Source organism: Archocentrus centrarchus, chromosome 4, assembly GCF_007364275.1.
Source record: "Archocentrus centrarchus isolate MPI-CPG fArcCen1 chromosome 4, fArcCen1, whole genome shotgun sequence".
Classification (NCBI taxonomy): Eukaryota; Metazoa; Chordata; class Actinopteri; order Cichliformes; family Cichlidae; genus Archocentrus; species Archocentrus centrarchus.
In genome coordinates this window covers 17,630,809-17,658,794 of record NC_044349.1, presented here as the reverse complement: position 1 = coordinate 17,658,794, position 27,986 = coordinate 17,630,809, and the positions used below count along the sequence as shown (strand labels likewise).

The 27,986-nt window shown below is 39.3% G+C and overlaps 1 protein-coding gene across 1 annotated transcript; it reads left to right on the top strand.

The window, feature by feature from the left end:
• Nucleotides 1-1,359: 1,359 nt before the first annotated feature.
• xxylt1 (xyloside xylosyltransferase 1) lies at nucleotides 1,360-27,918 on the top strand. Its single transcript, XM_030727678.1, has 5 exons — nucleotides 1,360-1,795; nucleotides 2,429-3,041; nucleotides 8,300-8,447; nucleotides 14,942-15,074; nucleotides 25,879-27,918. Exons 2-5 carry the CDS (start codon nucleotides 2,520-2,522, stop codon nucleotides 26,273-26,275), a joined length of 1,200 nt encoding a protein of 399 aa, XP_030583538.1. The 5' UTR covers nucleotides 1,360-1,795; nucleotides 2,429-2,519; the 3' UTR covers nucleotides 26,276-27,918.
• Nucleotides 27,919-27,986: the final 68 nt, after the last annotated feature.

The following is a 27,986-nucleotide window of genomic DNA, read 5'->3' as shown; positions in this document are numbered from 1 at the left end:
TGCACTGGTAACATTTATCTATGCACTGGTAACATTTATCTGTGATCAAGCCAGTTTGCCCACGTCCTACGATTATAAAACATATACATATGTAAATTATACATGCAATCATATAAGTGTACACAACACTATTTTTCCAAGAAACATTTGAAAAATAAGAAAGTAAAAGATCAAATAGCATTTTTTAAATGCGTTTCTCAGAGTATTTATAGATCTGTCAGGTTTCCGATATGTGTCCCCCCCCAATAGGAAACTCATTCCTATGCCCCTGGGTACAGTTGTTTGAACTGATGATCTTAGAATCTGCAGTTGTTTAGAAATGACCCCCAAGAGACCTTTGCAACTTGTGTAAATCTACAATCCTTCTTCTCAGATCTTCACTGAGTTCCTTGGACTTTCTCATTGTTCTGAGTATCAGTCAATCTAATCAGTGCTGTCAAACAAATCCTTGTTATGCTGGCAATGAGAAACTGCCAGTTGTAGTCAGTCATGATCACTAATGAGAAGTTAACAGGCCTTGGCCTTGTCAAGTTAAAAGACATTGAAGCATCACTTATTAAGAGATATAATGTATATATCTCCAGCCCCCCCGACCCTGAAAAAAAGGATAAGCGGAAGAGAATGGTGCAATACGTTTGACCCTGTGTGGATTAGAGAAAATCAAAAATAAATTCCAATGTGTGCAGCCAATTCTTGTCTTTCAAAGTCATTAAAGATGTATGCTGTACAACCATTGCACCCTGGAAAAAGAACTTTAAAAATAATAATTAAAATTCCCAATTACCATGACATTCTTTCCTATAATGAGTGTATTAAACTTCTGAACACAACTGCTAAAAGGACCATAGTATTGCTTCAACCCTTACGTTTAAGGTGATCTTTACAAGGTGGAGTAAATTTATATTTCCCATAGTGTAATTAACTCTGGTACTAAAAGTCTCAAACTCTATATAGATTTTTATAAATACACACAGCCTGATGTTGTTGGCAAAGTAAATGATGGGTAAAAAAAGCAAAGATTTCCCTTTGATGCTTTCATTGGAAGCCAGTAGTTGAATTTACATCTCAGAAGTTAATGATTGTATTAATGATCATAATGAGCAGCCAAAGTTGTACTGTAGCCTACCTCATCTTGAGGTACTTACTGTCAATGTCTTTTGTGCTTAAATTTGCTATATAAATAAACTTGACTTGACTAAAGTACTTTAAAATGCATAAAATTATGATCAGATAAAGCTAAAAGTAGATAAATGAGCTGAGGAGCGTAAATATCTATTTTTCCGACAGCACGTAAAGCAAACGTGAGTCAGAATACGGCGGAAACCGAGTGGGTGTGTTTAAGGTTGTGTCACATGATCTTGTTGCTAGGCTGTTAGCTGGTGGCTCCTTCAAATGATGTTAGTGCTTTTTTTCCTCACTGAAAGTACGCTATTATACACGCACTGGGGCGGTTTTTAAAACGACAGTGGTATGCACACATACAAAGGCAGTTTTAACAAGCAAACCCAGTTTAGTTCTGTCCTTGGGTGTGCTAAATAATCATTGCCGGAGGGGCTGGTCAACGACTCACATCTAGGCGCAAATTCGTTGCTTGCTAGCTTAGCCCCGTTCTTAGGCGGGATGTCAGCAGGTTTCCGTAGTGTTTGCCTTAGTTTCATCTTTCAGAACGAGAGGAGGAAATTTAGTAAATGAAGCACTGGCAGAACCTGCTACATAAACCCGGGGATCTCAGGATAGTTTACACCGAGGATGAGCTGATTAAGGTGGAACCACAAAGATCAGGATCATGATACAGGCAAGCAGATGCACCCCTGTGCTCTACCAAAGTCCGATTTATTTTTGTGCTTGGTAACAGTTGGTGTTTGTGTTGCATGTAGTCACCGGTTGCCCTATAATAACATTTGATTTGAGTAATTTGCTCTATATTACTACACCCTGATCCAAACAATAACATGTTAAAGTGAGGACACTTGCTTGTAACATTGTCTTAAGATGTTAAAAAGTGAGCCAACAGAAATGCAGGTTTAACCAAAATCTGAATGGACAATATTCAGTAAAAATATTCATATGAAGTGTAATTATTAACCATAAATCAGCTGTTTTGTCAACTTAGTATTTAGTAAAAGGATGACAACAGCATGAAAAATATCTAAAGGTGTACTTGTAAGAGCATTGAAGGAACATCTTTTAATGATAGATCATTAATCATTATGATACTTAGATTTCTTTAAAAAATAAAAAACAGTTTGGCTGTTTAAACCAGTTATTTTGTTTGATTCATATTTGGGTTTTCTGTCATTTATTCTATTTTCTGTGCCAGGTAAACAAAAACATATCCAGTATACAAAATAAATGTGGCATCTTAAAGTCTTTCAGCTCTTTGTGGGATGCACCATTGTTTAAAACTAAAACATTTATTTATTTGCAGGAATATGCTGGAAATCAGTGAAGTTAAAGAACATGAAATGGTGAATGTTTTCCTGCTTACACTCCCATTCTCATGACACCAGCAGGGAGATATGGGCTTTTTAAGGGTGGTAGCCAGAATCATGGGTAGGATAAGTACATTCAGGTCCTATCAGCTGGTGCTTCTCCTGGCTGCTGCGCTTGCTGTTGCAGCTTTTTACTACTTTGGCTCAGAGAGGCAGAATTTCTCCAGCACCACAAAGAGGATCAAGCAAACCCAGGCCAGCCACAACACCAACAGAAACGATGCGGACCTCACCGTGGACACGAGGCTCTCACACCCAGATGAGCCAGAAGAGCGAGGTTTAGAAGGAGAGAGCAACCCTCTGAGATCCAGGAAAGCGGACAGTGAGGCTGGTTACCACAATTATCATGTGCTAATGATGTTCACCAAAGTGGACAAGAGCCGGAGCCTGCAGGATAAATTCCGAGTGGCCATGCTGTCCATGGTGAAACACGGACAGTTCTTGGAAGGAGAGGTGTTAGTTCTCCACTTTGTGAGTGACCAGGCCAGCCAAGAACTGGGCAAGAGGATGCTGCAGGAATTTGTCCTCGACGCAACATTTAAATATGAGGTATTTCTTGACCCTGTCTCCAGTAACTGCTGATTACAGGAAAAAGTATGCATCAAGATATTTAGTATTGATTCTCGTTACATCTTTACCATTAATGTCATCTGTTAGCTATTTTCTTTTCTATCTTATATTTAAATAGCACAGGTTCATGTGACAGACTAGTAACAGAGTCTGTGTTTCTGACCAAGTATATATTTATTTTGTTAATATGTTATTAACACAAAGGGGTAAATGATTTATGCAGATAAACACTCACTGATAGACAAGAGGGAGGAATAAGATAGGGAAAAATATTTTAACAACTGTAGATATTATATAAATTCTTCATTTGGAAACAGATACATGACACTGTGATCCCATTTTAGAGCCCAAAGTACACCTGACCCCAGAAATGAGAAAATCCTCTTACTTAGGTAACACATTGGAAGACAAATGCCTTGATATACTAAGACTGACAGCAGCAAAAGTCAGTAGTCTCCTAAAATAAGGGCAAAGGCACACAATTTGTGGGAAGGTATTCATAGTCTTACATTGAAAAGATGAGTAAAGATTATATAAAAAAAGGGACCTTGTGTGGGACCTTGACTAATCACTAAATAGAGTTGGTTCTATTTGGTTTGAGAAGTACTTAATATGAAGCTACCTGACCATTTAATCTTAATCAAAATGGTTCTGTACTTGCTGTTTAAAGTTGAAACACAAGGGGGCAGTGTTTGCCTGGTAAATTGATGCCTCACTCATGGGAATATCCCTCCCTTACTATGTTCTTCCTGCCAAAAAACAGGATTATTTCCCCCTCTCTTGTGCTCTTTCTGTTGCATGCCTGTCCTACCCACTTTCTCCTCTTTTGTATTTCTCACAGAGCACACCATCATAAACTCGTTTACAAATTACGTCTCCCTTTTCAAATCTTGCTCAACAGGCATCGCCTCTTTTCTCAGGAATGTCTCATCTTATAAAACATCTGCTGTGGATGTTCCAGCGCTCTTTTATCTTAGGCTGATCACATTCCCGCTGAGATTGGTCAAGGATCTGCTCAGCTTGGCATCTTGGCAGTTTTGTGGCTGCAGGTTGGATTGCATCCCATTTGTTTAAGTCTTTTGCAATCAGACCGTACTTAGACTTTTCCAGGCACACAGCTGAAGTGCAAGTAGTGGACAAGTTTACTGTCCTCAGAGATCTGCTGCATGAATATAAAAAATGTTGAGTCAAACACATTTTTGGTGATATTTGCTTAAAGCATTAGCAAGAATTTGGTCAGACAAGAGTTCCTCTGTGTTGCTGTGGAAATGCTTTGCAAATATTTACATACCAGAACCCCACTTTTGCTTGTTTGGGATTTTTTTTTTCTTTTACATTTATAGCTATATTGATTTACTGTTTCTGTCAGGAAGGTATGTCCTCGTACTGTTCATGTACAGTACTGTGCAAAGGTTTTGGGCCACCATGCATTATTTAAAATGGGAAAGCAGTTCATTGAAGCATGTGTAAACATACATGGAAATACAGTTTAGAAGGCAAAAAAACTGAGTTTATACAATTCAATATTTTTTATGATCACCTTTATCCTTCAACATAGCCTGAACTCTCTTTGGCAGTTTTCTTGTAATTTCTTTAAGTAGTCTTCAAGAATAGTTGTTGAATATTTTTTTTAACGACACACTGCACACGATGCTGAGATATGCCAGTTTTTCAGCTTATAGCTCTTTTGGAATCACTTTGTTGGTGCAAAAAAATATTTTATACCTGTCAGAGTTCTATCCATGAAGTCATGGCATCAAAACGTCACAGGTCACACTTTAGTTTTCTGGACAATTGGGTTTTTATATTTAAATGGTGAAGCTCCTATACTTTTCATCCTCTTTTGCTTTTCCAGCAGTTGCAGTTGTTGCATTTTTATCATTTGGGAGAAAACTGGAGTGAGTCATGTGCGAGTCTGGAAGGTTATGTCTGTGTCACATTTTGTGTGTGCAATGGCCTAGACTCAAAATCTGTAATTATCTCAAACATCTTTGGCCTACCACAAATGTTGTTTCATGCCTCCCTCTCCCCTGGTTTCCGCTCAGTAAGCTCTCGCCGTAAGACACTAAATGACCCACAGTAGCTTTCTGTACTGCAATACTCCGTCACCTTTATTCTGACATAGACTCATCTTGACAGTGCTTTTTTTTTTTTTTTTTAAATTTAACTTAAATGCTCCATAAATTCAAAGGTTTTTAACCAGTCTCTCATAGTATCATTACAGACTGGCAATTTTTAAACATGTTTCTAGGTCATGAATCATTAAAACAGCCTTCTGCCGTCACTGAAACGAGCACAGCCGCTTTTTCCTGCTTAGAAACAGCGGCGGACGTGCATGCCACTAGTTTAGCTGGAACAAAGACTCCTCAGGGTCTGACAGAGGCAGCGTTGGCATCCTTGTCTGCTCATCTGGAGACTCATTCCTTTTAATGATTTAACTTTAAGGAGCACGAGGATTAAATAAGTGTGTGTTTTAGCCTCCATTACTTTCTAGCGGCAGCACATTAAATGACCCACTTGATATTTGCCACAGAGAGCCTGCAGTCACGCTGCCCAGAGGCTACCCTCTTTACTCCCAGACCATACTTCATTAAGCTCACTTGAGGAGTGTGTCCTGTAGTGCTAATAGTTCACAGGAATTAAGAAGTGTTGTGATATAATTCCTGGGTTAATATCCACTCTGAGTATTCTGTTGCTGATAAGAGCAGACAAAAAGCAATAAGTCATTTGGGAGACGAGCAAATACAACAACGGCTCTCAGCTCATAGAATAGATTTAATAAAAGTCATGAAGGCTTTTTGAGGCTATTGAACCATGTTTATCCAGTAAAGTTCAGGTTAAAGGAGCAGGTTAGTATCTTGTATTCCTGGAGATCCTCTGAAGTTAATGTCATGCTGACATAGACTCTTTTGCCCATATTATTAAATCTACTTTTTAAGCATCTGTCCTCCATGTTTAGGTTATGTATATCCATCATTTCTCTAACATGTTATTCAAAAAGTTGTTTGTATCATTAATATGCTCATTAAGCAAGTGCTAAGTCCGAATGTTCTCAGTTTTTACCTTTCAAACTCTATTGCTCCAGAGGGAGCGCTGATCAAGTCAGACCACAGAAGTCAAAAAAGGAGATTTTGCTCAGTACTGGCATGCCTTCAAAAGCAACACGACGACTGCCAAACATGTCCAGCCTTTCAAGTCCACTTCTAATATTACTTGAACAACTGATATTTTAAAGCATCAGAGCTCAAGTGCTCAAGTCTCTGTGTCTGGTTTTGTCAGTCAAACAAAAACAAAAACTGCCAGGCTTTCCATTTACAGTACCAGTCAAAAGTTTGGACACACTCACACATATGAATGGGTGAGGGTGTCCACAGGTAAGATTATATGGATGTGTGTGAAAGTAAAAAAAATGCACACGACAGTGTGAAGTTTTTGGGGCTTTGAAAGCTGGAACTGGGTGTGTTGCAAAAATAATTACTGTTTCTTTAAAGTTGACAGCCGGGCCATAGTATTTTAATACTTCCACATAAGCCTGGACTGTGCATTGTTAAGCTTTTCCTGTACCACTTTAGGTTATCTGGGCTTTTAATTTTTATGCTCTTTTTTTTTTTTAATGCCTTAAACCAGCAACCCCTCTGATGGGAAAACTCCTTACTTCTCCCTTAATCTGTGACCTCAGTAAATACTCATAGGTTTAAGGTACCTGTCACGACTTTCACATCTTATGCAATGTAACATCGTGTTCATTTTACAAATTATGTTCCCCCACGAGAAGCAAAAAGGTTGATAAAGCAGGCCAGGCTAACGGTTCCAACTTGCCCATCAGTTGGAACCGTGTAAATAAATAGTTTCTCTCTCTTTTTTTTTTTTTTGGGCCCCTCTGTGTTTGCCTTGTTCAGTTTCAAAACAGCAAAATGTCGACAGATAAAATGTTCAACTCGAGCCTGTAAAATGAAATGTCACTAACCAGTGGACTAGCATCAGATTCAATTCATTTCAATTCAGTTTTATTTATATAGCATCAGTTCACAACAACAGTTGCCTCAATGTGCTTTATATTGTAGGGTATTGTAGGGTAAAGTCCCTAAAATATTAGAAAGGAAAAAACAAAAACAATCAGATGACCCTCTACGAGCAAGCATTTGGTGACAGCGGGAAGGAGAAACTCCCTTTAATAGGAAGAAACCTCTGAAGAACCAGGCTCAGGGAGGGGTAGCCATCTGCTGGGATGGAGCAGAGAGACAAGACAAAAGGCACGCTATGGGAGAGAGAGATATCGGTTGATTCATTGATTGATTAACTATGGTTTAGTCAGATTGTGCTTGTCTGTAATTATGCTGTATAAGACGCTCAAATTTTCTGAGTAATGAAGTCCTGCTGATGCTAATGTACACACTGGCACGTGCCTGGCCTTAACAGAAAATAACCCAACCCAAAGCGACTTATTTATTTTTCCTCCTGCAAGAAAACTTTAATGATAATCACTACTTAGTGTATTTTTTTAAATCCTCTTGCCCTAATCTGTAGAGATATCTACTGTACGAGATCAGAGCAGAAACTGCTGCCTCACAGCTGTTGTGGGATTTGAAGCTCACAGAGGCAGCATGAGAGGCAGGAAACTTGGACACAAGAAGGCGGCACTTAATGGAATTTGGGTCGTGGACTGGTACAACTCTATTCAGCCATCATTATGAACTGAAATCACATAAAGGAACGGAAAGATTTTCAAAATTTTAAATGGACATATATTCTCAATCTGACGCTTCAGCAACCAAACAAGGCTGGTTGGTTCAAATGTAGACTTTCATTGCTGCTTGTGAGCCTTGATTTTACAGAGAATTTCCATGGTGGAGTACAAATTTGCTTTGGTGGGGCACGCAAATAGACAGCTGCTGCATTTGTTTACCTCACATTAGGTTAAATCCAGATTTTCATGGACCCCTGACTCTTTTCACCATGTGTATCTCGCCATTGCTCACTACTTAAAGTACTTGTCATAATTTTGACCAAATAGTGTGCTGTAAATATATTTCTGTATATCATGCTTGTCTTTTAATAATGAGTATCTGTTCCTTAAGAAGACAATAACCCACATGGTAAGTGGGGAAAAAGGGTTTTAGTTAAAGTTGATTTGACCACTAAACTTATCCAATCTAGAAAGCTGCACCAGTCGTCTAAAACAAAAAAAATTTCCCCTGCTTTTCTTTATGACTGCATTTTGTCCATTTTCCCTGCAGGTGGTGTTTCATGATGTCGTAGCGCTCACCCAGAAGCTCTTCCCTATTGTGGAGGCCATGCAGAAGTATTTCAGCGCTGGCTCTGGAGCCTATTACAGTGACGCCATCTTCTTTCTCTCCGTAGCTATGCATCACATCATGCCTGAAAGTAAGACGTGCAAAATTTTATCCCATTTAGTCACTTTAGTTCTGATCCTTTCTGACAGCAACTGTCGCCACAGTGATTAATTTGTTCCTCTGATTGGGGAGAGAACTGTACGTAACAGATACTTTCTCGCATACAGTTTCCAAGCTGTTGTGGGAGGAAATCTTTAACACTGCAACCCCAAATTTGCTTTTGGCTGACAAAAATATTTTGTAATATGTCAAAATATTCTGCTTTAGTTCTCTGGCATACGGCATACTTTAAATTCACTCGGGCGCTTGCTTTTCTAATTTAGCACTGCTTGTGCACAGCTGGAAAAAGCAGGTTGGGCAGGTATCTAACATACACGTGGCATACTGCAGAGGCCCTGGGGAGTGAGGAAGGAAGGATCTGTCATTGCTGTCCATACCGGTGCCTCCTGTGTGGGTGCTGACTGTGGGCAGCGATCTCTTCTGTTGTGGACTGTTGTGGATCACTTCAGTGGATGCGCAGCATGGGGTATGCAGTACAGAAAATTAGAGAACTACTTACATTTTCCAATTCCATTTTTAAAATGATCCTAACATCAATAACAGGGGATGAAGCTGAAGCATCTTCAGCTTTTTGGTTGTGGATGGCAGTTGTTCAGGGGAAAGCTGAAGAGATGACCCTTTTAGCAATTTTAAGAGACGTTGGTTGTTGGTTTAGAACAGAATTAAAATCCCACTGGAGAATTGGTTTAATGCTGGAGCTTGGCTTACTTGCCACTTCACCACTGCATGAGACAAGGTATCTATATTATATATCAGAACTGAAAGGGGTAAAAAAAAGGATCAGGGTATCCACAGTTGTGTCCTTAAAGCGCTTATTGATCAACCATCTGTTGCCTGTCTGCTCTGTGTGTCCAAGTGGTCACACATTTCTATTTAAAGAATGCTTTTATCTAGAAAGGGCATAATGTGGTAGTTTGGGGAGAGGTGGGGGATGAGAGCATGTGATGCACAAAGCTACAGCAGTGTTTTTTTCTAAGCGCCATTCTTTGATGTAACCATCTCTCTGAAAAAGTCTCGTCATTCAGCGAGATGAGTAGCAGACAAAGAAATTTCTGATTAATGACACAGTGAAAGGCACCTGCAAGTGAGAAGGATGGAAGTTTTATTAAACAATGGTTTACATTGTTGATGTCAGAAGAGAATTCATAGAAGTTGTCAGCACTATTATACTTTCCTATACGCAGCCTGAACAGGAAGGCGTTTATGGGAAATGAAAATGTTTTTGAGGTCTTTATTTTATTTGGATTAATTTAGGTGCAGGTCATGGACATGTTGATCCTGCACTAGATTTCATTGGAACATGATAACCATATTGCATATTGTCCTTGTAAGAGTCGCACTTAACAGCTTACAGTACAAAAAAAAAAAAGCATGTAAGTCATTAAATGTCTTGAAAACAGATCTCCGTATTCTTTGTCCTAAGAGAGTGGAAGAGAAATAAAATTGCACAATGGAAAGCTGTTAATTAATGACAAGGTTCCTAAACACTCATTCTGTTAGGGGAAAGGTGTTACGTGTTTTTGTACCCTCTTGAGAGGTAAACATGCTGCTACTTGAGTCTCTACTACAACCTCATCTTTTATTTTCCACACAGGGGAAAAGTGACAGCGTTAATGTGTGAACTGCTTTGCAAACGCGACAAAGATGTGTGTCAGGAAGGAGTTGATCAGTTTTCTGTTCAAATTACAGTACTATGCAAAGGTTTTGAGCCCCCTCTCATTTCTTTATATTTTACTTCCAAGGAGCCAGACTTTCTTGTAATTTTTTTTAATAAAGCATTTTATAAAGTGGTGTTGAGCAATAGCACCTGCTGAGTGGATCATTTTCAGTGCAGTCCTTGTAGCTGACCATTTTCACAAGATTGTTTTCTTTATTCCTTCTTTTTTTGTTTAAGACACTTAACACTGACCTATGAATCATCCCAGCATAAAAAGGCATCTTACTCAAGGGATGAACTAGTGTTGTGTCCACAAATAACAACTTGGCAAAGAATACATTTTAAATTGTATCTTTAGGCACTTTGTTACGAGCATCCTGTTCCATGAACACATAATTAGTTCCCATTTCTTAAGTTGAATCTATGAAAAATGAAAAAGATAACAGTTTGGCAGGCATAAAATAGTGTGTTTCCACCAACAAGGTGATTCCCAAAGAGCTATTAGCTGAAAACCTGGCATATCTCAGCATGGTGTGCAGTGTGTTGTTGAAAGATTTGAGGAAACTGGACAAGTGGGGAATAAAAGAAGCAGTTTCAGGCCTGAAAAACTCTCTACAGCAGATGAACAGTATTTAAAAGTCATGTCCTTGAGAAATAGGGAAAAAAAAATCCAGCAAAGACCTGACACAGGACCTGAGAGATGCACGTGACCCTTGGGTTAATCCATCTACTGTTCACGGAAGCCTCATCACAAATGGTCTCAGTGGAAGAATGGCTGTCAAGAAGTCACTTTTAAGGAAGGGAAATGGGGGAAAGGCTGAGGTGTGGCAGAGTACACAAGAACTGGACTGAAAATCAATGGAAACAGGTCTGATAGAGTGATGAATCCAAATTTGAAAATTTTGCTTCACATCATCATCAATATGTACAGAGGAGGTCAGGAGAGAGGTACAACAGTGAGTGTCTACAGCCATCTGTAAAATGCAGTGGAAGCTCTGTCATGGTTTGGGCTCCATTTGAGCCAGTGGTGTTGGAGGTCTTGTCAATATTGATGGAACTATGTATGCAGAAATGTATAGACAGATTATTGATCCACAGGGCAATACCATCTGAAAAGTATCTAATTGACAACAGCGCCATTTTCAGCATGACAACGATCCTAAACACACTGCCAATGTGGTAAAAGCATACCTGGATAGAAAAATACACAGTGGAACACTATCAGTCATGGATTGGCCTCCCAAGAACTCAGACCTCAATATTGTTGAAGTGGTGTGGGATCATTTTGACAGAGAATGGGGGGGGGGGGGGGGGGGGGGGGTCAGCCAGCATCCAAAGAGAGTTTTCAGTGTCTTTAAAGAAACCTGGAGAACTATTCCTGAAGATTACTTAAAGAAATTAAAAGAAAACTTGCCAAAGAGAGTTCAGGCTGCGTTGATTAATAAAGGTGGTGGGCATACCAACTATCGACTTGCAAGTTTGTTAGAAATGTACAAACTCTGTTTTTGCCTTATATACTGTATTTCATGTATGTCTGCACAAGTTTCAATAAATTGCTGCACTTTTCATATTCCTAGTAAAATATAAAGAAATGAAGGGTGGCTCAAGACTTTTGCACAGTACTGTATATCCCAGATATATGCCAGTTTTATTAAGTTTAAGGTTCTGTCTTTAATTACCTAACTGGAAGTATTTTAGGAGGTGCCCTTATCATACTTACTGACTATAAATTGACTGACTATAAATTTAAATTTCTTGACTTCAAAAATTTTTTTCATTGGCACAATGACCACAATCACTGAAGCTACATTTTAATGCCTTTTGTAGTTAATGATATGGGCAGTTTTTGTCTATGATCATGTTACTTAGTTTCAGTGCAGTCTGTGATATCTGGAAGGCCTCTAAATTGAACTGTATTGTCACATTAACAGTATCAGCTCTGTTTACTGTTTGTAGTCAAGAAAACTGACTTAAGTGTCCACCGCATAAGTTTAGGTTTAAATGGTTGCTAGCCACAACATTTTCATCAATTTTAGATAAAATGTTGACCTCATTAGCATCGTACTGGTAGATAGTAACATTCAGGAATTAGTTTCAAGTCTATAAAGTTTTGCAGTTTACATATGGGGTAAGATAACTGTCAAAAAAAAGTATGTAGGAGTCTAATTTTGTAAATGTAAGTCAATAAATGTGCATAAATTTAAGATTTGTATTTGTTCTGTTTTCCAACTCATACATACATGTGAAATCCGAGGTTTTTTCTCTGAGGAATACAAGTTTACAAGTTACGAATACAAGCTACAAAGTTACAACTTTGCAACAATACAAGTACAAATCACAAATTTACGAGTACAAATCTCTTAACGATCGAACGTCATACTGCGCATGAATTAAAAGACAACGTTCCTGCCCAAAGATGACGGACCCCATATTTACAAGCCTGAAAAATTGTCACTTAGACTTGTGAAACACAATACAGTTGCTTTCTTATCTGAGGTGTATTTATTTTCTTGTTTTCCTCTTTTATGTGTACTGTTCGTGACTACGACTGTAGGACCTTGCAGTTCATACTGAGTCAGGAAATGCACTGTTTTTGTGGTATTTTCTAATGAATGTTGGTAAAAGAAGAAAACAATGTCCCATACAAATAAGCTATAAGTGCTCACATCAAGACTATTATTACAGCTTAATGAGGTTGACCCACTTTCATGCTTGAAATAAATAAATAAAATTGTGTTAGATAACAGTGTTCCCGTTGTTTTGCTGCCATGCCTGAATTAAGGTTTGACCAGCTCTAACCAGGGCCTCAGGCGAGCTCTAAGCCACACTAATAACATTATTCCTGCAGTAAGTAAATACAGCACCCACACACCTGGCTGAGCTTGACCTCAACTCACATATTTTCCGTTTAACCGTTTTTTGTTTTTTTGAAAAATATGCAAGCTTTCTACTTTTTCGTCACACATGGGCTCATTCTTTTCAAAACATCTTATATCTATTATAGACTTTTTAAAAAAAAATAAACTAACAAATATGCTGTTCATCTACTGTCTACGTTCTACAGTAGTTTCCTACTCTGTCTTTTTAAGTGCGTTTAATTTCACATGTTCCATGATTTCGAATTCAGATAAGGCCTCCATCATTAAAGATGTGCTCTCTTCAATGTGCTGAGAGAGATTTGTAAATACAGGTGAAAAGTAGTTTAATCAATGATTCCTTTTTAATAAAAGCAGTGTATATAGCATATTTAAGCTCAACATATGCTGAGCAAAGCGCTGCACAACAATCAGTAAAACAATTAGGAAAAACATAATTACAAAACAGGAAGAGAACATAAACAAAAACAAAGAGCATAATTAGAAGCAAAATTAAAGCCTAATTGTAAATAAAGATAACATCCGGTACTGTTCACAGAATGAATACAAAGACATATAAAGATGTAGGTGCTACAACAGGTTTATTTGTGTTGTCATTACTGACTAATATAAAAATATATTGATTAAAGACACCATCTCCACTTTCACCTTCACAGGACTTTGTGTGGAATTATTGGTCCAACATCAAACCCACCACATTACAGTGATGTAAGAACTGAAGGCCCTCTTCCTGTTACACTCTCACAAGTTAAGTCTTGTTAGTACAAACAACAGTGCTGACAATGCAGAGATTATGCGTCCTAGCCGCTCTGTGTTGCTACAGTATATGAGGGCATTGTAATGGGCAGCTTCCTTGTTTGGAGAGCACAGAAAACAGGTTGCTACCACATTGCTCAGCCGTCTTTTCATGTTACTTAATTTGACAGACAGCAGCACTTAAATATGTTGGGGTTTTATTTGTTATTTATTTTTTGACCTAGCTGAGTGAAATTAGACAACACACTGCTGATATGACTTGAGCAACCTTAATTTAAAGAAAAAGGCAGCTGTCTTACTTTACACATTTGCATTAGTAAGACTGAGAAGCAGTGCCCAGAGACCCAAAAAAATATACATCTGTAGTATGCTGGATCTCAGATAAGATAATAACTGACTGAAAAAAGGTTTGTGAACTTGTGTTATTAATAAATGCCAGCTGGCTAAATAATGTCACTCATTATTTTTTTAAGTCAGCACGTCTTTTCAGTCCATCGACTCTTCTTAAATCAGCAGCCTATAGGTGGTCATAGTTGACTTTACATGTGAAGTTGACATAGATCAAAGTTTTCATCAGTTTGTAATAGTGTTGTGACCACAGTGCCTCATTCCTGACTATTTCCCATCCTTTCATCACTATGCCAACCAGAATAATATAGGAAGCTGAAACAATGAACTGATGAGGGCCTGAATATCCTGGTTACTGTTATTACAGGTTCTTTCCCAGACCACAAGGTACGGTGTTAAGAATTAACACTGTACTCAAGTTTCATCATATTTCTGATCACATTTTCTTCCTATGGCATGTTTCTTGCTTTTAGGTCAGTGGTAGCATTAAAAAAAATAAAGGCTAAATGAGCCACTGCAGAGTTCAAACGCTGTCAGTGTCCGCAGTGGCTCATTTGGCCTATTTCCACTAACACAGTATTCCTGGAAGGACCCGTTTTCTCGCTAAATGTTATTATCCAAGCTGGATGATGTGCTAGTGGTCACGGAAATGGATCCTCCAGTGAGATTTTACTCAGAAGTACATTTTCTTGGCATCATTTTAAAAATAGACAACTTATTTCCGTTGTCTGTTAAACTTAGTTAAAAAAAATAAATCTCAGGATGAACAAAGATTCTTTGTCAGTCATCAGCCATCATGTCACATAGTGTTTTGTGCTCCTCTTTCAGGTCTTACACACATAGTGCAGCTCGATTTGGACCTGAAATACAGGACCAACATCAGGGACCTTTTTCAAGAGTTTGACCGGTTTCCTCCAGGAGCGGTAATAGGGATCGCGAGAGAGATGCAGCCAGTATACAGGTAACTGTGCATTACTACAAATCACCTACTAATGATGCAAGCAGGATATTAAAATCTGAACCTTCCAATCTTGGGAAGCTTCGGACTGACACCAGTCTACTGCATCTTGACATGCACATGAATCAAAGTGACACTTTCTGCTTTTACTTTGGTGCTCTTGCTTTCAAGTGTTCTCTCGGTATGGCAGTGAAATTTCCAGCTCAGGCTAGATCAAAGGCTATCGTCTGTCATGAGAAAAGACTCAACTGCTCAACTGCTTTCAGCGAGAAAGCACTCACTTTGTTTTTAAATTGTGTCAAAGTAAAATTCAGACTTAGGTTCCGTTCATGAGAAATTAAATTGACATTTGTCTTCAGCATTAGACTGTAGACCTAAAAAAATTAATCTGGTCCTTGGCAAGTCTTAAAATGAATTAGTACAACCTCAGATTAACAACAGCACCCAACATATACTGTGTCATTATGTATTTAACAAAAACTAATTAAGACGGTAAGTAACAGCCTGGTGCTCTTGATTAATTGAGGAGTTTTGGCATTTTGCTGGTCTGGGCCATTCAGACAATGCCAAGGAGGAAAGACGTCAGCAATGATGTTAGAGAAGCTATTGTTGCTGCCCATCAATCTGGGAAGGGTCATAAGGCCATTTCCAAACAATTTGAAGTGAGAAAGATTATTCAGACAATTGCCAGCCTTCACAGGACTGGACGTTCCAGCGAATTCACCCCAACGTCAGACCATGCAATGCTCAGAGAAACTACAAAAGAAAAAAACAGAAAATCTCACAAGCACTACATCTCAGACTGTACAGCAGGGGTGCCCAAACTCCTGGTCCTGCCCCCTTCTGGTCCACAAATTGATGTCAAAAGTAACATACAATTTGGCCCTTTAAGTTATTTTTTTGACATTTTGCTTAATTGGAGGGGAAGGCGAAATGTCAAAAAAGTAACTCAAAGGGCCAAATTGTACAGTATTTTTGACAGCAATTCACGGACCAGAAGTAGGGGCAGGGCCGGAAGCGGCCCACAGGCCAAGTTTGGGCACCCCTGCTCTACAGGCCTCAGTTAGCATGTTAAATGCTAAAGTTCATGACAGTACAGTTAGAAAAAAAACTGAACAAGTGTGGCTTGTTTGGATGGGTTACCAGGAGAAAGCCTCTTCTGTCTAAAAAGCAAAAACAAAACAAACAAAAAAAACCAACCCAAAAACCCCCTCATAAAGCATGTCAGCGTGGCTTAGGCTTGCAAAGTTGCATCTGAGCGAACCACAAGACTCCTGGAACAATGTCCTTCGGACAGACAAGAGCGTTTGGCCATAATGCACAGCACCACGTTTGGCAAAAATACAGCGTATCAGCACAAACACTTCATACCAACTGTCAAGAACGGTGGTGGAGGGGTAATGATTCGGATTTATTTTCCAGCCACAGTAACTGGACACCTTGCAATCACTGAGTCAACCATGAACTCCTCTGTATACTAAAGTATTCTAGAATGTGCAGCCGTCTGTCCAACAGCTAAAACTTGCCCAAACTCGGTCATGCAACAGCACAGCAGCAAATCTACAACAGCTAAAAAAGAATCAAGGTGCTGCAATGGCCCAGTCAGAGTCCAGACGTCTAACTGATTGAAATGCTGTAGCAGGGCTTTAAGAGAGCCATGCATAAACAAATGCCCATTAACCTCAATTAACTGAATCAACACTGTCAAGAGGAGTAGAAGAAAACTCCTCTACAACATTGTGAGAGACTGATAAAGTCATACAGAAATGATTACTTCAAGGTACTGCTGCTAAAGGTGGTTCTACAAGCTACTGAATCACGCTTAGTTTATTCACACACTGCTTCTGCATTTCGGCTTTTTTGTTAAACAATTTGACAGAAAAGCCTGACATTTTACACAGTGTAATATCATCTGTTGTTGTTCATTTTAAGTTGCATTTACCTAATTTTAGAACCAGATGATTTTTGTTAATAGATCATGATATGGAAAACCTTAGAAAAAGAACCCTTAGAATTTCTTTTTTCCATGACAGTACATCAGCAGTAGTGACAGCAAATACTAAGTGCTGTTGTGAGTGACTAAGGCCTCATTGCTTAACTCACATACATATCAAATCCTGTTGTACATTTGTTTTGGTCACGAGTACCCCTTTCAACTGATACAGAAATATGGAAAAGTCCATGATGCTGATATTGACATCATTTAACCCACTGGCCTGAAAAAGTAAGGGACAGAAATAGAAAGCATGTGCACATGGTCAGTCAAGAGAGGGAACAGACAGAGAGACAAATGGGTTGCTCATCTTCATCTGGTGATTGTTCCGTCAAATTTAGTGTAAAGTCTCAAACAATTACAAGCAACCTTGAATTGATCTGCATCATACATACATGTGTGAAAGGGGTGTGAGTGTAAATATCCTATTTTTAATGTAATATTAATAACAGGTTAAACCCACTGTTCAAATCTCAGTCACTCTTGTTGACCCCAGATGGATTTAAGCTTTTTTTTGCACTTCGCTTGCATATTCACAGTTAGCATCTCTCACAGTTCCTAAGTGAGAAGGAACATCAGAAGTCTGTTGTCCAGACTGATTCACAGGAACCTAAATGCTGTTGGTCTTTCTCAGATACAAGCAGAAATTAAAAAGTTGTAATGCAGCCTTTAACAGAAAACAAGTGGCCCTTCTGATTGTAGTTTCAGGAATTTTATGGTAAGGGAAATGCCAAACTTGTAAAATATCTACACAAAGTGAAGTATCTGCAGAATCTGAAGTAGTTTTCAAAGGTGGGTATGATCTATGAGACTGCATCAAGGTTTTTCAGGTTCTTGAAAAAGAGATGTGTTATGTGTTTGGGAGATATAGAAGAACTTGATTTGCTGGAAGCTTGAGACAGACTTTCTCTGTTTATACAGTAACACAGGGCTCTCATGTCTGTAGAGAAACACATTTCACCTCTGTCATGTCAGCATCATCCTAGTATGCTTAAGCTTTTTGCATCCTTTCCAAGTTGAATCCCTTTGAACGTTAACAGTTTCGGCATTGTGTTGCAAGTATATTATTTTTACATCCCCATCTAGTCTTCAAATGAAACTTGAAACTCAGGCATTAGTTGCATAACTGGTCTTTACTAAGAGTGCTGGACTTTACTTCAGTTGAACCAACCAGACCAGCGGCCCACGCCTGAGTTCATGAAAATGGATTTATTTCTCGAAGCAAGTTCTGCCACTCAGCAAGACTTGGTGCTGATTTGCCCTTTGTGATGGCATCAACTCTGGAGAATTGAAGAAAAAGAAAAGACCGTTTTACCGATGCTGAAATCTGAAAGTTAAACAATGACTGGCAGTCCAATAAGATAAACAAGAAACAGCAATTGAACTGGAAAGAAACAACACAGTTCATAAATAATTGTTGTCACTTCACAACCGAGATTCAGAAAACGATTTAAAAACAAATGCAAAAAAAAAAAAAAAACTTCAGAGGAGGGAAAAGAAGCATGTTTCATTGAAAAAAAAGAAATCAATCAAACCAGCAGGGGTCCTTCTTTTAAAAACACCAGTATACAAAAATTTAAATGAATTTTTTGGAAAGGATTTACAGTGCAAAGCGACTGCTTGGTGTTCCTCTAACACAAACTCCACATGTGGTAAGAGCTCTTTACTAAGTTAGTCCAACTGTTTTTTAGCCTCACAGTCTGCTTCTCATTGCTGTATATATCCTGCCCTAAAAACTCTGTCCTTTCTAAAATCTGGCTTGTTTAAAAGTTACGTGATACTGTTGAGAAATAACCTAGATTATGGCTTTACACCTGCTCCTGAATGGAGCTGTGGAGCCAGATTTATAACCAGATTAAGACGAGATTCTGTAACTATGAGGTCAGACTCGGAGCCCCAAGTTATGACTGAAAATGTTATTTTGAAATCTTCATAGCAGAAAAATAACTATTTGGCAGGAACCAAGATGAGTCACCTGTTAAGGAATGCTCCTGTAATTCATATTTATCTCCTTTGTCGGATCTACCAGGAGTAAACAAACAACAACGACAGCAACAGTAAACAACACACCAATGGGATCCATACAGTACAAAACTGTCTGGGTGGTCGTCAACTTGTTTGTATTTTCATTAAAAGCTGATCATATTTTATTGACATGCATACAAAGGTGTCACAACAAAACAAGCACCAAAGCAACTGGTTAACACATGTAGGGGTGCAACTATCGATTTATTTTAGTAATCAAGTATTCTATCGATTGTTCCATCGATTAATCGGATGAGAATTTTTTTTGTTGTATTAAAAGTTCATCTGCATATTTTAACTTTCATAGCTTTACAGCAGTTTTTTGCTGTGTGAAAAAAACAGTGGTGATGGAGCAGCTCTCGAAGTTCACTTGCAGATCAGGTAGTTGATGAAGGGCTCCTTCAGCTGTTTCCCAGTAAAGGTTTAATGGTTACAGAAAAAAGCGCTGCTGCTTTGGACGCTAGAAAAACATTTCCTTTTGCTCTACCTAAACTCACCGTCTTGATAACAGCTCGGCTTCTTTGTGCTTCCTGCGCATGTGCAGACAGACTGCATGTAAAACAACTGCTGCTGTTGTGTTATCTGTGTTTTTGTTGAAAAACTGGGGGCTGCACGGGCGTAATGTTGTCGCTAATCAGGGATTAAATAAGTACTGGGGGGAGGGGGGTCCTTCTATTACCAAACAAGCGCTATTGCTAATGGCAGCGCCAGCTAGCAAACTGTGATTATAGCGATCTGTCTGGTAGCTAACAGCCGAAATAAAGAATAAAAATAACAGCTGAAATTCTCAGCACAACATACACACAAGGGTGTAGAGAGCAGTGGAGGCATGGAAAAACGTGTGGCGATGATCCACTCCGTGTTAAAGGGTCATTTTTTTCCAAGATGGAAGTCCGTCGCAGCAACAGAGAACTTTAATGCTGCTAATGTGGATGAAACGCTCTGCTTACACGGTGACACCTGAGCATTGCAGAGTTTAAATGAAGCATCGAAGCAACAAATTTGTGTCGAGGATTTTTTTTATAATCCAATTATTTGAGTTTCTCAAGGAATGGTTGCAGCCCTAAACAGATGTCTGGTCAGATTCTTTCCAGGATTCTTCAACCAGCTTTCTTTTAGTGGCAGTTCTGAATTTTATGAATGAGACGTTTTTGAGCTGCTGCTTGATGATACAGTGAGCAGCATTGATGCAGAGATCAGAAGTTACCAAGAAGTTGAAAATAGAGAGAACAGAGCCGGACCAATATAGGATTTATAAGGCTAGTACTGAGTGATCTAAAAATCAGCCCATGTATATGTACTTTTTGTCCTTTCAGACACACAAAACATAAACAGATTTCCCTAACAATTGCTATATGTAGTTATTTATTTACTCACTGGTTGCTGCATTTGTGGTGATCCAAATACATGTGTTGCCAACAGGGAAGTTGCAGAGCGCCCTCCAGTGGACAAACTAGACAACATAATTGAAGGGTGTTTCTTTGGTACTTGATTTTATCAGTTATTATAAATGCAGATACAGATTGGCAAATGTCTCATGTCAGCTGATAATGTCTTTTGGCAGTTAAGATAATCCTTTTTACAAAGTAGGCCTTCTTTTATCAGTCTGGATTGGACAAGTAGTGCTTTTCGTCATGGTTAGAATAATGTAATGAATGTAAATTGTAATTTATAGCACTGCGCTGAATCTCTGCCATAATGGGTGACATCAGTGCTTAGGTTTGTAACTTATGCACTGGTGTCTGTACCATCACAAGTGAAACTGAGCGGTTTGTGCTGGACTGGGAGCTAATAAATCAGTTACTTTTAGGGAAACATGAAGGAGAGAAGACTTCAGAATCCACTGAAAGTATACATGGATTGTCAGAACTAGGGAAACTAGAAAAATGCATATACACTGGCTGAATACTGGCTGTTGCCTAGCATAATGAGCAAGTAAGACACAATTACAGCCTATAATTACTTTGTTTCACAGAGGTATAATCTTTGCGCTAATCACTATATTGTACTACTGCATATTACTACCAAACTGACCAATCACAATCTGCAAAGAAAAAATTCTGCAAAGTGTAATTACATTTCTGGGAAGGTACATATCAAATTGTGGCACAGCTCTGTATGCTAAGCCATAGATTTAATTCAGCACTGTAAATCAGACATCAGGCACTGTTCTCTGAAGTGATGGAAACACAACTGTGTGTGTGTGTGTGTGTGTGTGTGTGTGTGTGTGTGTGTGTGTGTGTGTGTGTGTGTGTGTGTGTGTGTGTGTGTGTGTGTGTGTGTGTGTGTGAGAACAAGTATACACGTAAACAAGAGCCCCCAACTTTCAAGCTCTTTGTTCCTCAGCTGATTTTTCTGTCTCTCTCCAAGATAATAAAACAAACACACCAGGTCCGTTTAGACAGCCTCACTGTTTTCCACCCCAGCGCAGCATCAAAACAGGACGTCACTGTGTGTATGTGTGTGTCAATGTTGTGTGTGTGTGACACTAAAACTAAATGAGGCAAGGCCAGGTGGGAAGTTTCATGTAGCAGCTGCGATACTGGTACAAACACACAGGCAGGTGGTTTCCTTTGGGCTCTTAAAGACTGTATGAATGAAACAATTAATCGGAAAGTGTTTGATTTTCGTGAGAAGCCAAGTAAGGATAATAAGTCATAGTTTGTTTTTTTTGTACTGTTTTTAAACTGTTTTCTTCATTTCATTTGCCAGGAGCCTTATTTCTCAGTCTTGTTTTGAGAAAATTCTTCATATCTTACATAGATTGCTCGTGTATGATAAAGTACAGAAAATCTTATCAACATGAAGTTATTAAAATTTTGAGAAGTTCAAGTGCATGTGATATTGAGTATATCTTCTCTGCAACTTGAATTGCTTTTAACAGCCCACTCCAAGCCATGTTGAATTTGTGTTATAGTATTCTCCTGTAACAAATGTGTTACTACTTCTACATTTGTTGTTCCTAACTTATGTACTGTAAGTAATGTTGCGTTTGTTTGAATAAGGTTTGAACGTCAGTCGTTCTGCAGTTTTTCTGCCTTGCTGCTGTTGCCTCAGCTTCTCCAAACAGATCTGTATCTCTGCTCTGGCGGTGCATCGGCTCAGTGGTTCACCAACCCTGGGAATCCCTGCTAATGTTGTCCCATGAACCTATTTGAATAGGACAGCAGACTAGGAAGAAATCGTGTCTCAACAAGTAAAAAATTTCCACATAAGTTGAGCATCTGTCTTTGTACACAGGCAGTCGTGTGCATTGACATGTGATGATATGTTTTTGTGTATCCGAAGTTTTGGAGTGGTATGAAAGACTTGAGGGTTTCAAAGCACATTCCCTGACCTGCAATTGATTTTTCTTCTTTCCTTTTTAAAGGAAATTAAAAAGCGTTGACAGCACTTGTGTTTTACGTCACTGAAATTCTGAAGGATATTGCTATAGCTACTGGCTGAGATTAATAAAAAAAAAAAAAAAATCAGAGAATCCTATTTTATTTTTGTTTGTTTTTTGGAGGATTTATGCACAAATTGTAGTGGCTGGTCATGTCCAGTGTAATGTCAGGATACAACCTGCAAATTAAATGAGTACCATCCACTTAGCAGCCCAAAAGAAAGGAGCCTTTTATTAAAAATGTAACCCGGACAGGGTGGACATTTGAGAAACTGTATCTGTAATCTGTAATTAGTTTATTCCTGTATGCTGCCCTGTTAATTGGCTGTTAGCTAATGGACTTGATAATATTTAAATTTTTCAGACTTGCTATTAGCGAAGCACAGTGTGCATCCTCTCCACTGGAGTGTTTTCCTGTGCTGAGTAGAGAGGGCTCTCAGCTCACACTGTGTTTTGGTGCTAATGGACCAAGCATTATGCAGGAGAATGCGTCCTCCCACCAGCCACACTGAGAGCACATCCTGCCCTTGAAAAGTTTATTATTGAAAAAAAGAAAACCCTGTGTCTCTTCCCTTGCAGCTGTCTTTGTAATGTTTTAAAGCCCAGGAGGCATACTTACATAAGTGTCATAGCCACGAGCACACACAATGAGCAACAAGGAAATTGCTCTCCTTATGTTTTGTGTTTTGAGTCTCCATTGTGTGATACATCCCACATATTTCCACTTTTTGCTGAAAGATGATGTTGAATGGTTAATATGAAATAATGACTAATGTAGTGCAGTCATTGAGACACTTTGTCATTATTCTTAAAAAAATCAGATTTTGCACCTGGTAGTCAGCATCATCAGCAAGAACAGTATGTCTACCATAATACCTTCAGTCACTTAACATAATCTTCAAAAGACTAGAATAAACCATGTTTAACAAGTCAAGCCCTAAATGATTTTAATCATGCTTAGTAAAGACTCTATATCCTTTGATGTTAAGTTTACGGTCTATGATTTCTTTTTTAAAGCTCCTCGTTTACATCAGTGCTCAGAATTGATTGTTTTTGTGCATCTGAACTACAGATGTTAAAAGGCCACACTTTTCATTTGTGCACCCAAGAACCAGAGTCCCTTCTGTCAGTGAGAGCTTTTTACAGTTATCAGACACCAGGCCGTTTCATATCCTGAAGAAATTGAAGCATGCAATTGGATGGAATGGCAGCACAGACTGCCCTTGTCACCAGCTACTGTTTGTCATTCTTTTACAAGTGAGAGAGACACTTGACTTGAAAGGTTGGCAGTGAAAATTCAGGGCAGGAGAGGATGGAGGTGAGAACTAACAGAGCAGGAGCCCTGATCTAAGCTACAAGGTTATTTGCTCACTTTGAATGTGGTTTGAGTGTACTGGTACAAAGGGAGAGAGTCTTTGTGACACAGAGTACACCTTAATTCTATCATTTGCTCAATTTTCTAACCTTTTCCAAAACCATGTCTTAGTACACTTTGCTAGTACCTGGTTGGACCCCCTTTTTGCCTTCAGATGTGCCTAGATTTTGCATGGCATAGATTCAACAAGGTGCTGTGCACATTCCTCAGAGGAGTAGTCCATTTAGTCCATTTTGACATGATAGCATCACACAGTTGCTAGAGGTTTGCTGGCTGCAGATCCATGATGATTCCACCACAACCCAAAGGTGCGCTATTGGACTTAGATCTGGTGACTGTGGAGGTCATTTGAGTACAGTGAACTCACTGTCATGTTCAAGAAACCAGTTTGAGATGATTTAAGCTTTGTGGCATTTATCTTCCTGGAAGCAACCACCAAAGGATGGGTATACCATCACTACCCTGAACTGTTAGTTCAGGATCCATGCTTTCATATTGTTTATGCCAAATTCTGACTCTGCCATTCCAATGGTGCAGCAGAAGTTGAGACTAATCAGACCAGGCAATGTTTTTCCAATGTTCTATTGTCCAATATTGATGATCCCAAGCAAACTGTAGCCTCAGCTTTCCTGGTCTTGGCCAACAGCTAAGAACAGGAAAATTTGACTAGCTCAAGCTGCTGAAGCCAAATCACACAAACTCTGTAATGCATTTTTCACCCTAAATAAATGACTGTATCCTATCTATAACAAGTATGGTGACAGTCATATATTTCTGGCCATCATGATTCTGAAGTAAATGCAATTTATTTAACTTATGTATTCCACTTAATGCATACTTCTGTCAAAGCAGCTGAATGGAGAAGTCTGTGTACATGTTCCCTTACTTGACCATGTTTACACTGCATGCATCTCAGTGCACGTAGACCCAGTGAATGTCTTTAAAATGATAAATGCTCCACAGGGGCCCCAAGTCCCCAACCACTAACCGACAGACTATAAAACTGTGAGGATAAGCTACAGCTGCTGAATATAGGTCAGTAATAATATGAAAGCGTGACTCAGAATCTGCTGCTCCCCCAAGATTTGATCAAACTCCACACACAGGGAGGGAAAGACGGATGTATACTGTGTGTGTGTGTGTGTGTGTGTGTGTGTGTGTGTGTGTGTGTGTGTGTGTGTGTGTGTGTGTGTGTGTGTGTTTTTTCTTTCTCTCTCCCCCGATGTGTATTGATTTATCCAAGAAGTCGGGCAGTGCACAGATGAAGTGATTGGCTATTTTTTTTTTAACAACACTGACCTCACTTCAACAGCTCTGTTTTTCTATCACCACATGTTTAAGCACATTTCTCTATTATTGTTTCCTCTACTGTAGCTTTCCTCCACTTTGGCCCAAGCTAAGAATAAGCTACACCAGCATGTACGTGTACACGAGCATGCAAGTAAGAGTAAATTTCCCTTCGCCCTCGTCTTCAATTGGCATGAAACATCTTTGCACCAGCTGTCAGTACACGGAAGGAGCATTTTGTACTTTCTTGAAGCGAACGCTTCATCCCCACCCCCACTCCCTAAAAATAAAAATGGTACAAGCACACCATAAAAATCATGATCTCCCTAAATTTGATAGGGAAGCTTAAACCACAGCAATACTTTTCCAGACAGATACATGGGAGAAAAAAAAAACAAAAGGTCATGACTACATATTTTTTTTCCTTCAAATGAAATAAACTCAGTTCAACAGGCAGCCAAACACAAACACTTAAGTTTAATAAAAAAAAAAAAAAAAGGCAGCTATCCCTTACCCCAACCCTCCAGCATGTCTACAGAGGAAGTGTAGTGTGAGCTGCATTTGTGTGTAAATGGTAAACAACGGCCACATTCATGCATTCATATACCATTTATTCTTTACATTTTAAGTGTTTTAACTATCACTTAGACTCTTACATGCAATTTGAGGTTCCGTATCTTGTCCAAAGGCACTTTGACATACAGATCAGATCTTATCCTGACACCTTTTCTTCTTTCCTCAGACACACTTTCTGGCAGTACCGTAAGGAGAACCCTGAGACCAAAGTAGGAGAACCTCCTCCCGACGGCCTCCCAGGCTTCAACAGTGGTGTGATGTTGTTGGACCTACGTGCTATGAGGGCCTCAGCTCTTTACAATAAGCTGTTGGAGCCCAGCAATGTGGCCAAACTAGCAGACCAGTATCGCTTTAGAGGCCATCTGGGTGATCAAGACTTCTTTAGCATGATCGGCATGGAGCATCCTGAACTGTTTTATTCCTTGGCCTGTGGCTGGAACCGGCAGCTGTGCACCTGGTGGAGGGATCACGGATATGGAGACATATTTCAGTTGTATTATCGTTGTGATGGACCTGTCTATATCTATCATGGAAACTGTAATACCCCTATACCAGAGGACTGAGATTCAGACTGGCCTGATGCTGCTGCTGAAAAAAGACTTTGTGACGTCTATGATATTGTTTAAGGGAATTTCTTCTTATGTGTATTGGGAGGAAGAATTTTTTACTTTTGTGGCAGTTTCCTTTTATGACAACAGTCACATACCCTGCCCCCCTGCTGGCCAAGGGGTTACTGAAAAGCCATCTCAGACAATATGTGGTGTTTGTGGAAGTCATTTTAGCGTAAGTGGGCATTAGGGGTGAAAACAGCAGTACAGAGTAGTGTATTAGCTGGAGCTTGTTTGTTCAGGTACTACACAGATGAGATTATGAATACCCCGTAATTTATACAGTTCCATATGAGATCCATTCATTTGAGCCAAGCACTGCAGAATGGTTCCTACCATTATCAGGATTTTACCACTTTATAGAGGTTTTGCAGACGCATGGCATTAATTTGTCAGCCGTTTTGGATGTAACAAACATCACGTGAATAAGGCCCCAGTCTCACGGGCTTAGAGAAAACTCCGTGACCATCTGTTTGCAAGGGAAAAATGAGTATTCCCTGACCAATTGTGAGTGGTTGCTGGAGGTTGATGGCAATCACTGGGAAAATGCCCCAGCCGCACAAGCATAGAGACTGGTCAGTGACCCCCCATGTTTCCCTAGCAACCCACTTGTCCCTAGGCAAAACTGTGTATTCCCTGACCAGATGGCAAAAACCTCCTTGTGATTGCTTTGGTCACTAACATATTGTCACCTGTAGTTTGCGTGGAAGTGATGAAGATGTCTGTAAACACTGATCTGCTATTTCTCCGAGCTCTAGTAAAAGTGTGTGAAATGTTTTCCTTTTAAAACACGTTGGCGGCAGCGCTGAGGCACATCTCTTACTTTGAAGGCGAATCATCTCCATTTCTAGTTTGCCATGCACTTTTTCAATTTTTATTACAGCTTGGCTAGTAGTTAGCAGGTGTTTGAAGACAAACACACAAAAAAAGTGGAAATCTGGTAGCAACCAAAGCAATACTGGTTCAAATACTGGCACCGACACTGGAACCCCGTCGGTGGAAAAGCGGCCACAGAGAGATAGTCACAGACAGTGATTACGAGCAAGACAAGTATGCACTTTACTTCCTTTTATCTGATATGAACTGATACAAAGCAGCAAGTTCAGCCTCAGGGCTGAACCTAATTCATGGTCGTGAAAATCACATCACTTTTCTCGTGTAATACACACCCTACGGTGAAATGGCGGTGGAAAACTTTACGTCGAGATGGCAGAGAGAAGAATAGCCCTTCTGCCACTTGCGTCACACATTCCATGGTTCCAGACCAGATTTACAGAACCTATTTTTTGGCTGAGCACCAAGTGAGTTTGCTGTAGAAAAAGCTCTGAACGGTTCGAGAACTTGGAACCAGCACCGTGTCAATGGAAAAGGGGCTCCAGTGAGAGCCAGCAACCTCCAGGAACCACTGCCAACTTGTTGGGGAATATACATTTAGAAACCGGTGGTTGTATCGCATCCCATACGGTAGACAACTCTTAAGCAATGTGCGCATGACGTCACATGAGAAACCTCAAGTGTTTTATGTTTGTGACAAAAAAAAGAAAAAAATCAGCGTTCTAAAAAACCTACTCTGCCATGAAAATGCTCATGGTGCTGTTGTGAAGTAATTATTTTATATATATATATATATATATATATATATATATATATATATATATATATATTC